This window comes from Nerophis lumbriciformis, linkage group LG03 (assembly GCF_033978685.3).
Source record: "Nerophis lumbriciformis linkage group LG03, RoL_Nlum_v2.1, whole genome shotgun sequence".
NCBI classification, from domain to species: Eukaryota; Metazoa; Chordata; class Actinopteri; order Syngnathiformes; family Syngnathidae; genus Nerophis; species Nerophis lumbriciformis.
In genome coordinates, this window is record NC_084550.2 from 12,348,756 (window position 1) to 12,364,541 (window position 15,786).

Genomic DNA, 15,786 nt, shown 5'->3' on the forward strand with positions numbered 1-15,786 from the left:
GACCTCGGATAAGCGGAAGAACATGGATGGATGGATGAATAAAGCAAGAAATAGTCCCGACTTTAAACACTAATTAAAAAAATACTCCTGGATGTCAAGTGGAGAACTTTTTTTTTCTCATTGAAAACCAAAATATATTTTTTAAGAACCAAAAATTATTTAGTGCCCAGACATGGGAACGAGATGAAACCAAAAACGTTTTTTTTAATTTTTTTTATTTCCGGAATTTACCCTTTAAATAACTTTTAAGGTGTGTTCTTTCTGTAATGGGTATATACAATCAACAAATAATTTGATGAATGTATGTACAGTAAATCTCTGTGGGATGATGTTCATTATTGGCTTCTCCCCAAGATTTCAAACTTGCCGATGTTTCCTGACATTTATATTGTTTTGGGGATTCTAAGAAAGGAAACACATGTTTTGAACACAATAATTGTCATGGGTATTTTTTTTATTCACAAATGTAGATTCTTATAAACAAAACGTCCTTCATAACCTTCCACAAATATTTATGCCATCTTCTCTCATCCGTATATTGCAAAAAGATCTGGGCACATGCACATAAAACAAACACAACACAATATTTATACTACAAAAGAGTAAACAAGATAATAGAATGGATTATGGAGACCTAACAAATGATTCATAAAGTGAAACATTTTAAAAGTAAATAATCTTGTACAAAATTTATACACACTAAATGTTAATTAAATGTATCACATGTTTTGTACTGTTTTGGATTTACTGACCTTTTTAGTAAAATTATTCTTCTTGTAATAGTTTGTCAAAATAAAAGTACACAATGTTGCATATCAATGCATGTACTTTACTAAAAAACTATAAATTTAGAAGCATATTAAAAGATTGTTACAGAAACAACAAACATGTTATATGTGCTGATGTTGTTAGAAAGTCAAAATTAAAGTCTTGACAGTTTATTTCAAATCCTGCAGTTTCATTTGCTGCTGCTGTTCTCACCAGCACACTTGTGTTTCTTACACTGGTACTTATAAGAGAATCTTTCACCACACACACTGCAACTCCACACTTTCTCTCCTGTGTGTGTTCTCATGTGTCTTACAAGATCTGATCGCTCACAAAAGCTTCTGTTGCAGATTGAACAGGAATGTGATTTTTCACCAGTGTGTGTTCTCGTGTGTTTTTTTAAATTGTGACTTTCTGTAAAACCTTTACCACAGACTAAACAGGTAAAAGGTTTTTCACCAGTGTGTGTTCTCGTGTGTTTTTTTAAATTTTGACTTTCTGTAAAACCTTTACCACAGACTAAACAGGTAAAAGGTTTTTCACCAGTGTGTGTTCTCGTGTGTTTTTTTAAATTTTGACTTTCTGTAAAACCTTTACCACAGACTAAACAGGTAAAAGGTTTTTCACCAGTGTGTGTTCTCATGTGTACTTTCAAATTGTTACTTTGCGCAAAACCTTTACTACAGATTGAACAGATATAATGTTTTTCTCCGGTGTGTATTCTCATGTGTGCTTTCAGACGACAATGGTATTTAAAAGTTTTGTCACAGTGAGAACATTTCAAGTGAGTGTTGTCAGTGTGACATGTCTTATCATCTTTAGAGTCTTCATCATCAGTGTCAGGAGAGTGTGACGTTGTGTCCTCACTATCTGATAGTGGAGCTAAGAGCTTGTCTGCTTGTGATCCTCCACAGTGGTCTCCATCAGCTTCTGTTGTCATGTGTTGTGTTGAGCTGCTGCTTGGAGGCTCCGCCTCTCTCTTCTCCTCACTTTCACCCTTGACCTCATCATCTTCACTCTTCACAGGGACACCAGCCACTGGAAACATCAGTCTTTCAATATGCTCTCCCTCCTGACTAACGCTGTGTTCCTCCTCTTGTTCTTTAATAAGGGAGGTCTGTGGCACCTCCTCTTCCTTTTTAAAGTGGGGGGTCAGAGGTTCCTCCGTGTTCCGTTTAATGTTGGGGGTCAGTAGATCCTTCGATTTCTTTATGAAGTGTGAGGTCTCTGGCACATTCTCTTCCTCTTTAAAATGGAGGAAGAGTGGGTTCTTGTCTTCCTCTCTCAAGTAAGAGGGCTGAGGCTCCTCCTTCACCATCCTGAAGCTCCACTCCTGTTGCTCAGAGAGAAGATGTTCTTCACAGACGTCTGCAAGACACATTACAATGACTTTTATCAGAAATAATCAGGACTTTTCCGAATGTGTTTGTTTCAACTCTGAAGTGGCACGCAGGGAAAAGGCTGAGCCCACACAAACCCTCATGGTAGCACAAGACATTCTTCTATCCTTCCTGGGTGGGCCCACACAAACACACACACACACATTAACATGCCACACATAGCACCCTCTCCATTTTTTTCAGAGTTCCTACAATGAAGAGTCGTTGTATAGTTCACATACACGCTCCTGTTAAATAATGATAAATGATAAATGGGTTGTACTTGTATAGCGCTTTTCTACCTTCAAGGTACTCAAAGCGCTTTGACACTACTTCCACATTTATCCATTCACACACACATTCACACACTGATGGAGGGAGCTGCCATGCAAGGCGCTAACCAGCACCCATCAGGAGCAAGGGTGAAGTGTCTTGCTCAGGACACAACGGACATGACGAGGTTGGTACTAGGTGGGGATTGAACCAGGGACCCTCGGGTCGCGCACGGCCATTTTCCCACTGCGCCACGCCGTGGGAAAATGAAATATATTAGATATATAGAGATGACATAGACAAATCTTTCGTAGATTTTCAAAACAACTTACATCTGACAAATCAGACTGTTAGTATCAGACTGTAAAATACATGATCATCTTTAATGGATTGATCGGTCAAATCATACTGTCACTGACCTACTGATCACATCGAAAGCCGGGGGTGTGGCTTAGAGGTCTTAAACAATTTTGATTGATGGGTTTTTGACTATTTGACAGAGAGTGGGTCCTATATTCTCTTATGGCCCCCACCTGTGGAACAGCCTGCCAGAGAGCCTCAGGACTGCAGAGACCGCTGATATTTTTAAAAAAGGGCTAAGGACACACCTTTTTAATTAGACTTTTTACTGATCATGTTCAACTCCTGTTTTTTATTATTCATTGTTTACTATCAGTGTGTCTTTGAAGTATAAAGGGTAATACCTCTTAGTGCCATTTTTAATAATGCTATTGAAGATGCCCCATGTTGCTCTCATACTGTTTTTGTTTCTGTCTAGTAGTTGACTGTAATATTATTTTCTATATGTTTGCAGTATGCTAGTAAGCTTGTTTTTATACTTTTTGTACTTGTTTGTGTTATACATTTTCTATATAATGTATTCTTATTAAAAGCATTTTAAATCTTTTTGTCATCCATGGTTGATTGTTCTTTCTCTGCTTTCTACCGAGTTGTTTCCATGGACAATGTTTGTCATAAAAAATTATGAACGTGTTTAAGAAATGTTCATATGCTTCATCAACATCATTTTCATTGTACACATAGTCCCAATTTTGCTTTTCTAGCTCACTTTTGAAAGCAATCATCCTCTTTTCTGTGCAGTCTTCAAAATGTGTTAATGTCTTCCATGTTCTTCTTCTTGTAGTTTTCATCATATATTGCGAAAACTGACAGATGATCACTAACGTAGGTTATAAGTAGACCACTTGTAGTGTTGTTATCAAAATCATTAATGGTAAAGATATGATCAATAAGTGTGGCACGTGTCCTGTGATTCTGCTTGGCTTTGTGATTTTAGGATATAAACTGATGCTGTACATTGTATCAATGAAGTCACCAATGGACTTTTGCTTGTTAAGGTTCAATAAGTCAATAGTAAAAGTAAAGAACATTATTTTATGACCATTGTCCATGTAATTTGCCTTGATCCAATCTTCAAATGTTTCTGTACTTGACTTAGGTGATCTATATAAACAACTGATGAATATGTTTTTGCTTTTTTTCCTGACATATTTCAATGGTTATACATTCTACAAAACCCAAAACCAGTGAAGTTGTCACGTTGTGTAAATGGTAAATAAAAACAGAATACAATGATTTGCAAATCCCTTTCAACCTATATTCAATTGAATGGAATGCAAAGACAAAATACTTAACGTTCGAACAGGAAAACGTTATTTTTTTGCAAATATTAGCTCATTTGGAATATGATGCCTGCAACATGTTTAAAAAAAGCTGGCACAAGTGGCAAAAAAGAGTGAGAAAGTTGAGGAATGCTCATCAAACACAACATCACACAGGTGAACAGGCTAATTGGGAACAGGTGGGTGCCATGATTGGGTATAAAAGCAGCTCCCATGAAATGTTCAGTCATTCACAAACAAGGATGGGGCGAGGGTCACCACTTTTTGAAAAAAATGTGTGAGCAAATTGTCGAACAGTATAAGAACAACATTTCTCAAAATGCTATTGCAAGGAAATTAGGGATTTCAAAATCTGCAGTCTGTAATATCATCAAAAGGTTCAGAGAATCTGGAGAAATCACTGCACGTAAGCGATGATATTACGGACCTTTGATTCCTCAGGTGGTACTGCATCAAAAGGCGACATCACTGTGTAAAGAATATTCTGTAAAGAATATCACCACATGGGCTCAGGAACACTTCAGAAAACCACTGTCAGTAACTACAGTTGGTCGCTACATCTGTAAATGCAAGTTAAAACTCTACTATGCAAAACGAAAGCCATTTATCAACAACACCCAGAAACGCCGCCGGTTTCGCTGGGCCCGAGCTCATCTAAGATGGACTGATGCAAAGTGGAAAAGTGTTCTGTGGTCTGACGAGTCCACATTTCAAATTGTTTTTGGAAACTGTGGACGTCGTGTCCTCCGGACCAAAGAGGAAAATAACCATCCGGATTGTTATAGGCGCAAAGTTCAAAAGCCAGCATGTGTGATGGTATGGGGACACCCCCACTAATACACATTAGTGCCCAAGGCATGGGTAACTTACACATCTGTGAATGCACTATTAATGCTGAAAGGTACATACAGGTTTTGGAGCAACAAATGTTGCCATCCAAGCAACGTTATGATGGACGCCCCTGCTTATTTCAGCAAGACAATGCCAAGTCACGTGTTACAACAGCTTGGCTTCATAGTAAAATAGTGTGGTTACTAGAGTGGCATGCCTGTAGTCCAGACCTGTCTCCCATTGAAAATGTGTGGCGCAATATCCATCCATCCATCCATTTTCTACCGCTTATTCCCTTTTGGGGTCGCGGGGGCGCTGGAGCCTATCTCAGCTACAATCGGGCGGAAGGCGGGGTACACCCTGGACAAGTCGCCACCTCATCGCAGGGCCAACACAGATAGACAGACAACTTTCACACTCACATTCACACACTAGGGCCAATTTAGTGTTGCCAATCAACCTATCCCCAGGTGCATGTCTTTGGAGGTGGGAGGAAGCCGGAGTACCCGGGGGAACCCACGCAGTCACGGGGAGAACATGCAAACTCCACACAGAAAGATCCCGAGCCCGGGATTGAACCCAAGACTACTCAGGACCTTCGTATTGTGAGGCAGATGCACTAACCCCTCTACCACCGTGCTGCCCGTGTGGCGCAATATGAAGCCTAAAATACCACAACAGAGACCCTGGACTGTTGAACAACTTAAGCTGTACATCAAGCAAGAATGGGAAAGAATTCCACCTGAAAAGCTTCAAAAATTGGTCTCCTCAGTTCCCAAACATTTACTGAGTGTTGTTAAAAGGAAAGGCCATGTAACACAGTAGTAAAAATGCCCCTGTGCCAACTTTTTTGCAATGTGTTGCTGCCAATAAATTCTAAGTTAATGATTATTTGCAATAAAAAAAAAAAATTAAAAAAATTCTCAGTTCGAACATTAAATATCTTGTCTTTGCAGTCTATTCAATTGAATATAAGTTGAAAAGGATTTGCAAATCATTGTATTCTCTTTTTATTTACCATTACACAATGTGCCAATTTCACTGCTTTTGGGTTTTGTAAGATATTATCTATAACAAATGACATGTTTTTTCAACAACTTTGTGGTTCAGGTTCTTCATCACGTACACAGCTAATTCTCCTCCAATTTTGTTGCTTCTGTTGATGTAGTTTAGTTCATATCCTTCCAGATCAAAATGTATTCCTTTTTTATCATCAATCCATGTTTCTGTGACAGCGATCACTTGAAGGGTTCGTCGAATTGTTCAAAAAAGTGCTTGACGTTGTTGTAGTTTGCGTACAGGCTTCTGCTATTAAAATGAATAATTGACAATTTGTTATAACACTTAATGTTGCTATTATATTGTTTGTCTGTATAATAAAAACAATTATTACTGATGTGGGAGAAAACATTTGTATCTGGATCTATGTCATTTTCGAAATATTGGTTTTTGTGATCATTGTTGCAGAAATTTTTTAGTTCCATATTTTTTTGTTCAACAATCTTTAGTTATTCTCCGGTGTGGACGACTCAAATGTGGCATTTTTCCTCAAATCTTCAGCCTGGACCCCCTCCCCAGGGGCCCAGGCTTAGACTGAATATTTTATTTTATTTTTTACTTACCTAGTTTCTCGTAAGTAAAACATGTGTGCTTGTCTTACATAGAGATAGTGAATGATTACAATACTTTAAAAAGTGCAGTTCCCCTTAACATAAGAACATTGAACAAACATATATCATGTAACAAGAACATGAATGTGATGTGATTAAATAATCTTAATACTACCCTGACACCATGATTGTGTTCAGGATTTCCCTTTTAAAGGGCAAAGTCCTCCCAGGTTATTTTGTCTTATTCAAGGCCTACTGAAACCCACTACTACCGACCACGCAGTCTGATAGTTTATATATCAATGATGAAATCTTAACATTGCAACACATGCCAATACTTTAGTTAGCTTACTAAAGTGCAATTTTAAATTTTGCGCGAAATATCCTGCTGAAAATGTCACAGATTGTAGAGGACATTTTGGGACAGCATGGTGGCCAGCAATTAAGTCGTCTGTTTTCATCGCAAAATTCCACAGTATTCTGGACATCTGTGTTGGTGAATCTTTTGCAATTTGTTCAATGAACAATGGAGACAGCAAAGAAGAAAGCTGTAGGTGGCAAGCGGTGTATTGCGGCAGGTGTTGTGCCGGATAACGCACCCCCGCCGTAGAATGCACCCCCTGACTGTTGTGCCGGATACCACAGCCGGTGTTTCATTGTTTACATTCCCGAAAGATGACAGTCAAGCTTTACCATTGTCCTGTGGAGAACTGGGACAACAGAGACTCTTACCAGGAGGACTTTGAGTTGGATGCGCAGACGCGGTACCGTGAGTACGCATGTAGCTGCGGCTTCCAAACATTTGATCGCTTGCCCATATGTGCGTGCCGCTATGTGCATGTCACGTACGTAACTTTGGGGACTTTGGGGAAATATATGTGCTGTATAAACTTTGGGGAGGTGAACGGTACTTTGGGCTGTGGGATTGAGTGTGTCGTGCAGGTGTTTGAGTTGTATTGGCGGGTTATATGGACGGGAGGGGGGAGGTGTTCGTTATGCGGGATTAATTTGTGGCATATTAAATATAAGCCTGGTTGTGTTGTAGCTAATAGAGTATATATATGTCTTGTGTTTATTTACTGTCTCAGTCATTCCCAGCTGAATATCAGGTCCCACCCGCCTCTCACAGCATCTTCCCTATCTGAATCGCTCCCACTGCCCTCTAGTCCTTCACTCTCACTTTCCTCATCCACGAATCTTTCAACCTCGCTCAAATTAATGGGGAAATCGTCGCTTTCTCGGTCCGAATCGCTCTCGCTGCTGGTGGCCATGATTGTAAACAATGTGCAGATGTGAGGAGCTCCACAACCTGTGACATCACGCTACTCGTCTGCTACTTCCGGTACAGGCAAGGCTTTTTTATCAGCGACCAAAAGTTGCGAAATTTATCCTCGATGTTCTCTACTAAATCCTTTCAGCAAAAATATGGCAATATCGCGAAATGATCAAGTATGACACATAGAATGGACCTGCTATCCCCGTTTGAATAAGAAAATCGCATTTCAGTAGGCCTTTAACTATCAGTATAAAGTGATGAGACTAGAATTGAAGTTTAACAATTAATTGTACAAATGGACTGGGATATGTAACTCATCTTTACGGGTAGTTAAAGACAGCCCTCACAAAAATGACTCATGATCTATTGCTAACGATGGATGCTGATGCGTCATCTATGTTGCTGCTTCTTGATCTTAGCGCTGCTTTCGATACCGTCGATCATAATATTTTATTAGAGCGTATCAAAACACGTATTGGTATGTCAGACTTAGCCTTGTCGTGGTTTAACTCTTATCTTACTGACAGGATGCAATGCGTCTCCCATAACAATGTGACCTCGGACTATGTTAAGGTAACGTGCGGAGTCCCCCAGGGTTCGGTTCTTGGCCCTGCACTCTTTAGTATTTACATGCTGCCGCTAAGCGACATCATACGCAAATACGGTGTTGGCTTTCACTGTTATGCTGATGACACCCAACTCTACATGCCCCTAAAGCTGACCAACACGCCGGATTGTAGTCAGCTGGAGGCGTGTCTTAATGAAATTAAACAATGGATGTCCGCTAACTTCTTGCAACTCAACACTAAGAAAACGGAAATGCTGATTATCGGTCCTGCTCAACACCGACATTTATTTAATAATACCACCTTAACATTTGACTACCAAACAATTACACAAAGCGACTCGGTAAAGAATCTGGGTATTATCTTCCACCCAACTCTCTCGTTTGAGTCACACATTAAGAGTGTTACTAAAACGGCCTTCTTTCATCTCCATAATATCGCTAAAATTCGTTCCATTTTATCCACTAGCGACGCTGAGATCATTATTCATGCGTTCGTTACGTCTCGACTCGATTACTGTAACGTATTATTTTCGGGTCTCCCTATGTCTAGCATTAAAAGATTACAGTTGGTACAAAATGCGGCTGCTAGACTTTTGACAAGAACAAGAAAGTTTTATCACATTACGCCTTTACTGTAAATACCTTTATATACATATATACATATATATATATACCTATACTGGCTCACCTGCACTGGCTTCCTGTGCACTTAAGATGTGACTTTAAGGTTTTACTACTTACGTATAAAATACTACACGGTCTAGCTCCAGCCTATCTTGCAGATTGTATTGTACCAAATGTCCCCGCAAGAAATCTGCGTTCAAAGAACTCCGGCTTATTAGTGATTCCCAGAGCCCCAAAAAAGTAGAGCGTTTTCTATTTGGGCTCCAGTACTATGGAATGCCCTCCCGGTAACAGTTAGAGATGCTACCTCAGTAAAAGCATTTAAGTCCCATCTTAAAACTCATTTGTATACTCTAGCCTTTAAATAGACCCCCTTTTTCGACCAGTTGATCTGCCGTTTCTTTTCTGCTCTGCCCCCTTCTCCTTCGTAGAGTGGGGGTGGGGGGGGGGGGGGGGGAGGGTTGCACAGGTTCGGTGGCCACGGATGAAGCGCTGGCTATCCAAAGTCTCACTATTATGTTAGATCCACTATGGACTGGACTCTCACTATTATGTTAGATCCACTATGGACTGGACTCTCACTATTATGTTAGATCCACTATGGACTGGACTCTCATTATTATGTTAGGTCCACTATGGACTGGACTCTCACTATTATGTTAGGTCCACTATGGACTGGACTCTGACTATTATGTTAGATCCACTATGGACTGGACTCTCACTATTATGTTAGGCCCACTATGGACTGGACTCTCACTATTATGCTAGATCCACTATGGACTGGACTCTCACTATTATGTTAGATCCACTATGGACTGGACTCTCCCTATTATGTTAGGTCCACTATGGACTGGACTTTCACTATTATGCTAGATCCACTATGGAATGGACTCTCACTATTATGTTAGATCCACTATGGACTGGACTCTCACTATTATGTTAGGTCCACTATGAACTGGACTCTCACTATTATGTTAGGTCCACTATGGACTGGACTTTCACTATTATGTTAGATCCACTATGGACTGGACTCTCACTATTATGTTAGGTCCACTATGGACTGGACTCTCACTATTATGTTAGATCCACTATGGACTGGACTTTCACTATTATGTTAGATCCACTATGGACTGGACTCTCACTATTATGTTAGATCCACTATGGACTGGACTCTCACTATTATGTTAGGTCCACTATGGACTGGACTCTCACTATTACATTAGATCCACTATGGACTGGACTCTCACTATTATGTTAGGTCCAATATGGACTGGACTCTCACTATTATGTTAGATCCACTATGGACTGGACTCTCACTATTATGTTAAATCCACTATGGACTGGACTCTCACTTTTATGTTAGGTCCACTATGGACTGGACTCTCACTATTATGTTAGGTCCACTATGGACTGGACTTTCACTATTATGTTAGATCCACTATGGACTGGACTCTCACTATTATGTTAGATCCACAATGGACTGGACTCTCACTAATATGTTAAATCCACTATGGACTGGACTCTCACTATTATGTTAGGTCCACTATGGACTGGACTCTCACTATTATGTTAGATCCACTATGGACTGGACTCTCACTATTATGTTAGGTCCACTATGGACTGGACTTTCACTATTATGTTAGATCCACTATGGACTGGACTTTCACTATTATGTTAGATGCACTATGGACTGGACTCTCACTATTATGTTAAATCCACTATGGACTGGACTCTCACTATTATGTTAGATCCACTATGGAGTGGACTTTCACTATTATGTTAGGTCCACTATGGACTGGACTTTCACTATTATGTTAGATCCACTATGGACTGGACTCTCACTATTATGTTAGATCCACTATGGACTGGACTCTCACTATTATGTTAGGTCCACTATGGACTGGACTCTCAATATTATGTTAGATCCACTATGGACTGGACTCTCACACTATTATGTTAGATCCACTATGGACTGGACTCTCACACTATTATGTTAGATCTACTATGGACTGGACTCTCACACTATTATGTTAGATCCACTATGGACTGGACTCTCACACTATTATGTTAGATCCACTATGGACTGAACTCTCACACTATTATGTTAGATCCACTATGGACTGGACTCTCACACTATTATGTTAGATCCACTATGGACTGGACTCTCACACTATTATGTTAGATCCACTATGGACTGGACTCTCACACTATTATGTTAGATCCACTATGGACTGGACTCTCACACTATTATTTTAGATTCACTATGGACTGGACTCTCACACTATTATGTTAGATCCACTATGGACTGGACTCTCACTATTATGTTAGATCCACTATGGACTGGACTCTCACCATTATGTTGGATCCACTATGGACTGGACTCTCACTATTATGTTAGATCCACTATGGACTGGACTCTCACTATTATGTTAGGTCCACTAAGGACTGGACTTTCACTATTATGTTAGATCCACTATGGACTGGACTCTCACTATTATGCTAGATCCACTATGGACTGGACTCTCACTATTATGTTAGGTCCACTATGGACTGGACTCTCACTATTATGTTAGGTCCACTATGGACTGGACTTTCACTATTATGTTAGATCCACTATGGACTGGACTCTCACTATTATGCTAGATCCACTATGGACTGGACTCTCACTATTATGTTAGGTCCACTATGGACTGGACTCTCACTATTATATTAGATCCACTATGGACTGGACTCTCACTATTATGTTAGGTCCACTATGGACCGGACTTTCACTATTATGTTAGATCCACTATGGACCGGACTCTCACTATTATGTTAGGTCTACTATGGACTGGACTTTCACCATTATGTTAGATCCACTATGGACTGGACTCTCACTATTATGTTAGGTCCACTATGAACTGGACTCACACTATTACGTTAGGTCCACTATGGACTGGACTCTCACTATTATGTTAGGTCCACTATGGACTGGACTCTCACTATTATGTTAGATCCACTATGGACTGGACTCTCACTATTATGTTAGATCCACTATGGACTGGACTCTCACTATTATGTTAGATCCACTATGGACTGGACTCTCACTATTATGTTAGATCCACTATGGACTGGACTCTCACTATTATGTTAGATCCACTATGGACTGGACTCTCACTATTATGTTAGATCCACTATGGACTGGACTCTCACTATTATGTTAGATCCACTATGGACTGGACTCTCACTATTATGTTAGATCCACTATGGACTGGACTCTCGCTATTATGCTAGATCCACTCGAGGTCCATTGCACCGGTCACCCGTCATTGTCCCATTGGGTTGAGGTTTTCCTTGCCCTGATGTGGGATCTGAGCCGAGGATGTCGTTGTGGCTTGTGCAGCCCTTTGAGACACTCGTGATTTAGGGCTATATAAGTAAACATTGATTGATTGATTGAATATCTAAATAATTTATAGCTCTTATTAGATATCTCCTTGGAAGTATTTTATGGTTGTGGACTTTTATTAACCAACGACAGGACAAAAATCCAATATGGTGATGATTGAATAATAGTTAGTTAGTTAAATGGATATGCAGTCACAGGTGGCAGCTGTCAGGTCCTAGTCCTTGTTTGTTTACATGAACGGTCTGAAACTCAAGATAGATCGACATGTCTGGGAACGCGACCGACGAATAATCCTTGATATTACTCAACAAATCTTTAGGGATCTATTCTGTTTCATAGTTAAGATTTGTTTTATCGTATCTGCTTTTCGCAGGAAGATCTAGGCCAGGGGTGTCAAACTAATTTTAGATAGGGGGGGGGGGGGTCACATGGAGAAAAATCTACTCCCAAGTGGGCCGTACTGGTAAAATCACGGCAAGAGAACTTAAAAATAAAGACAACTGCAGATTGTTTTCTATGTTTAAAAAAAGAACAATCACATTTTGAAAATGTACAAATCATGTTGTTGTTTTTTTTTACATTTACATGTTGCGGTTAATAGTATTCTATCTTTATGTGTCCTTTTTTACACTTACAGAATCAATTATGCGATAATGTTCATCAGTCAACTCATTGGTGTTCATTTTCAATCTATAAAGATAAAAAAATAATATCAAAATCAAATTACAGGATGTTATTTATGTAGTTTGCTCATTTTCCCCGACTGGTGCGCCAACATCATGTAGCATAATCTAAAAAGATACAAATAATTGCTATTGCGACATCTAGAGGACACATTTAGAACAGCAGTTGCTTTCATTCAAACATTTTGACTCATTTTTGTACTTAGCAAACTCGTCCCGTGGGCCGAGATAAAACCTGTTCTAGGGCCTGATCCGGCTCATGGGCCGTATGTTTGACACCCCTGATCTAGGCCCTTTGTGGACTCAAAGAGAGTTGGCTCACAGGTTGCTGCACAACAGCCATCTTGGCTTGGTTGACCACCACCTTTTTCACTTCCCGGGAAAAAAAAGTAAAGTTAAAGTACCCATGATTGTCACACACACACTAGGTGTGGTGAAATGTGTCCTCTGCATTTGACCCATCCCCTTGTTTACCCCCTGGGAGGTGAGGGGAGCAGTGAGCAGCAGCGGCGGCCACGCCCGGGAATCATTTTGGTGATTTAACGCCCAATTCCAACCCTTGATGCTGCAAGCCAAGCAGGGAGGTAATGAGTTCCATTTTTATAGTCTCGGCCGGGGTTTGAACTCACAACCTACTGATCTCAGGGCGGACACTCTAACCCAGGGATGTCCAAAGTGCGGCCCGCAGCTAATTGTTTACCGGCCCGCCACACATTCTGGAAATACTATTGTAAAAATAAAAAAGAACATTAAAAAAAGTGGAATGAGGTGAAATCTAACGAGAAAAGTTGCAATGTTGACACAAAAGCTACTTTTCTTTTGTCTTTCTTTATCTTTATTTTTTTGCCATTGCTCAAAAAAAAAAAAAAAGACAAAAAAATCCATGTTATAATGAATTATTTTCAGGGCTCCAATTACTTCAAATATTTCACTTTAAAATGTTTTATGTGGTAAATATTGCATATAAAAACATCAACGTTTTTTTTTGACAAAAGCGCATAAAACAAACAAAATAATAGTTCCAGCATAAAATCGACAGATATATCTGAAGTTGATCTCGTAATTTAAGTGTTGAAAATAAAATAAAAACCTAATAAAATGTATCACTTTATGAGTGGGGCACCTTTTGGATCCCAAATATATTTAGTGATTTTGTATTTATCTTTTCACTGTGATTACTCAAAAATATGAAAGAATTAAAATCAATGGTGTCCTGCAATATTGATCTTTTAGGGCTCTAATTACTAAATACTGCATATTTGAGTTTTACTATAAAAAAAACTAAGTTGTTTTTGACAGAAAAGCCATAAAACATTTATTTTTATTTTTATTACTTTATATCAAATTGAAGTTGATATAGAGATTTACTATAAGCGTTAAATAATAATTAAAAACAATAATCTGACTTATTTTTAACATTTTATTGACTGAGACCCTTTATGGTCCCTGGGACCCCTAAAGGTAAAATATATAAAAAAAATCCATATATTTTGTTATGGTTTGAAAATGAAAAATATCAAAATGGCCCCCGCATGCTTTAATTTTTCCGTGTGCAGCCCTCAGTGGAAAAAGTTTGGACACCCCTGCTCTAACCACTGAGTAGTGAAGAAATCATGTAGTATGTAACTGAGTTAAAGTAGAAACTTCTTCCCTCATGTCATGTTAAATGAATATTTTTCTATTTTATTTTGAAACAAAGCTCAAGATATACACATCAAAGCCATTCATACATTCTAATCTTGCAACTTGTTTCTATATCCAAATTCATGCAGAGGCTTTTTAACATAATGATTTTCATGTAATATAGAAAATAGATAAATCAGTCATATTAAAAATGTGTCATCTCCTAATAGCAAAATCTAAAAGAAACAATCTTGTTTCTACAGGATAATCCTCATAAAGACAATGTCAAATAAAATTCACAAATCAAGAGTGTAATAAAATAATTTAGTGAGCAATATACAAGCTGTTACTTCATTTTGAATGGACTTTTAGGTGACATGATAAGGTAAAAAGATGTAAACAAACCTGCTCTGTGTAGCACAACTTGAGGTTTGAAAACAGCATCCAGTAGTTCTTGTAGACGTTTGTTCTCCTTCTTTGTCCTAGAAAGTTCCTCCTCGTACTCTGCTATGGTTCTTTCCAACACTCCAAATATTTCTTCAACAGTAACATTTAGTTGCTGCTCCATCAACATTCTCACCTTTTGGAATTGGCACATTTTGTCCTGCGTGTTGCTAACTTCCGGCTTTATTTCTAGGTTCATGTTTTAAATGTAAAAAGCTGAAAAGCTGATTTTAAAAGTAAGTAAGTAAGTAATTAGTTTGAGTGCAAAAAGAGATGAGATGAAGACGCTGTTACCATTTCCTGCCAACACCGGGTGATGGGTGGTTCGCGAACGATCCGGCTTTAAAAGACCCTGCTCTTTGAAGTAGCAGCTCTTTGATATCAAAGAACCTTTGACCAATTCTTCCTTTAGTTTAAAGGCAGCTTGCTGCAAAGACATGAAAGGTGCATACTGCCATCTACTGCAGCGGAGTATGTCACATGCGCTATATCAGAGGTGTCCAAAGTCCGGCCTGGGGGCCATTTGCGGCCCGCAGCTAATCGTTTACCGGCCCCCCACACATTCTGCAAAAATTGCAAAATTGATAGTATTGCAAAAATTTAAAAAAAACATTTTAAAAAAAGTGGAATGAGGTGAAATCTAACGAGAAAAAGTTGCAATGTTGACACAAAGCTG

General features: G+C 39.1%; 1 protein-coding gene across 2 annotated transcripts; it reads right to left on the minus strand.

Moving 5' to 3' along the window:
* Positions 1-446: 446 nt before the first annotated feature.
* LOC133575458 (uncharacterized) lies at positions 447-15,435 on the minus strand. Of its 2 annotated transcripts, none has more exons than XM_061928167.1 (2): positions 15,072-15,435; positions 447-2,101 (listed from the first exon to the last, which is right to left on the minus strand). In XM_061928167.1, exons 1-2 carry the CDS (start codon positions 15,108-15,110, stop codon positions 959-961), a joined length of 1,182 nt encoding a protein of 393 aa, XP_061784151.1. In that variant the 5' UTR covers positions 15,111-15,435; the 3' UTR covers positions 447-958. The 2 variants fall into 2 exon arrangements, with proteins under 2 accessions (XP_061784151.1, XP_061784150.1); XM_061928166.1 differs by having other exon boundaries at positions 447-2,136.
* Between the last annotated feature and the right edge of the window lie 351 nt (positions 15,436-15,786).

Excerpts from the sequence above, each read along its gene's own strand:
- LOC133575458 (XM_061928166.1), bottom strand. The coding sequence starts at position 15,309 with ATGAACCTAGAAATAAAGCCGGAAGTTAGCAACACGCAGGACAAAATG. Across the intron at positions 2,137-15,071 it reads AGTTGTGCTACACAGAGCAG|ACGTCTGTGAAGAACATCTT; the intron begins GTTTGTTTACAT and ends TGTGTCTTGCAG.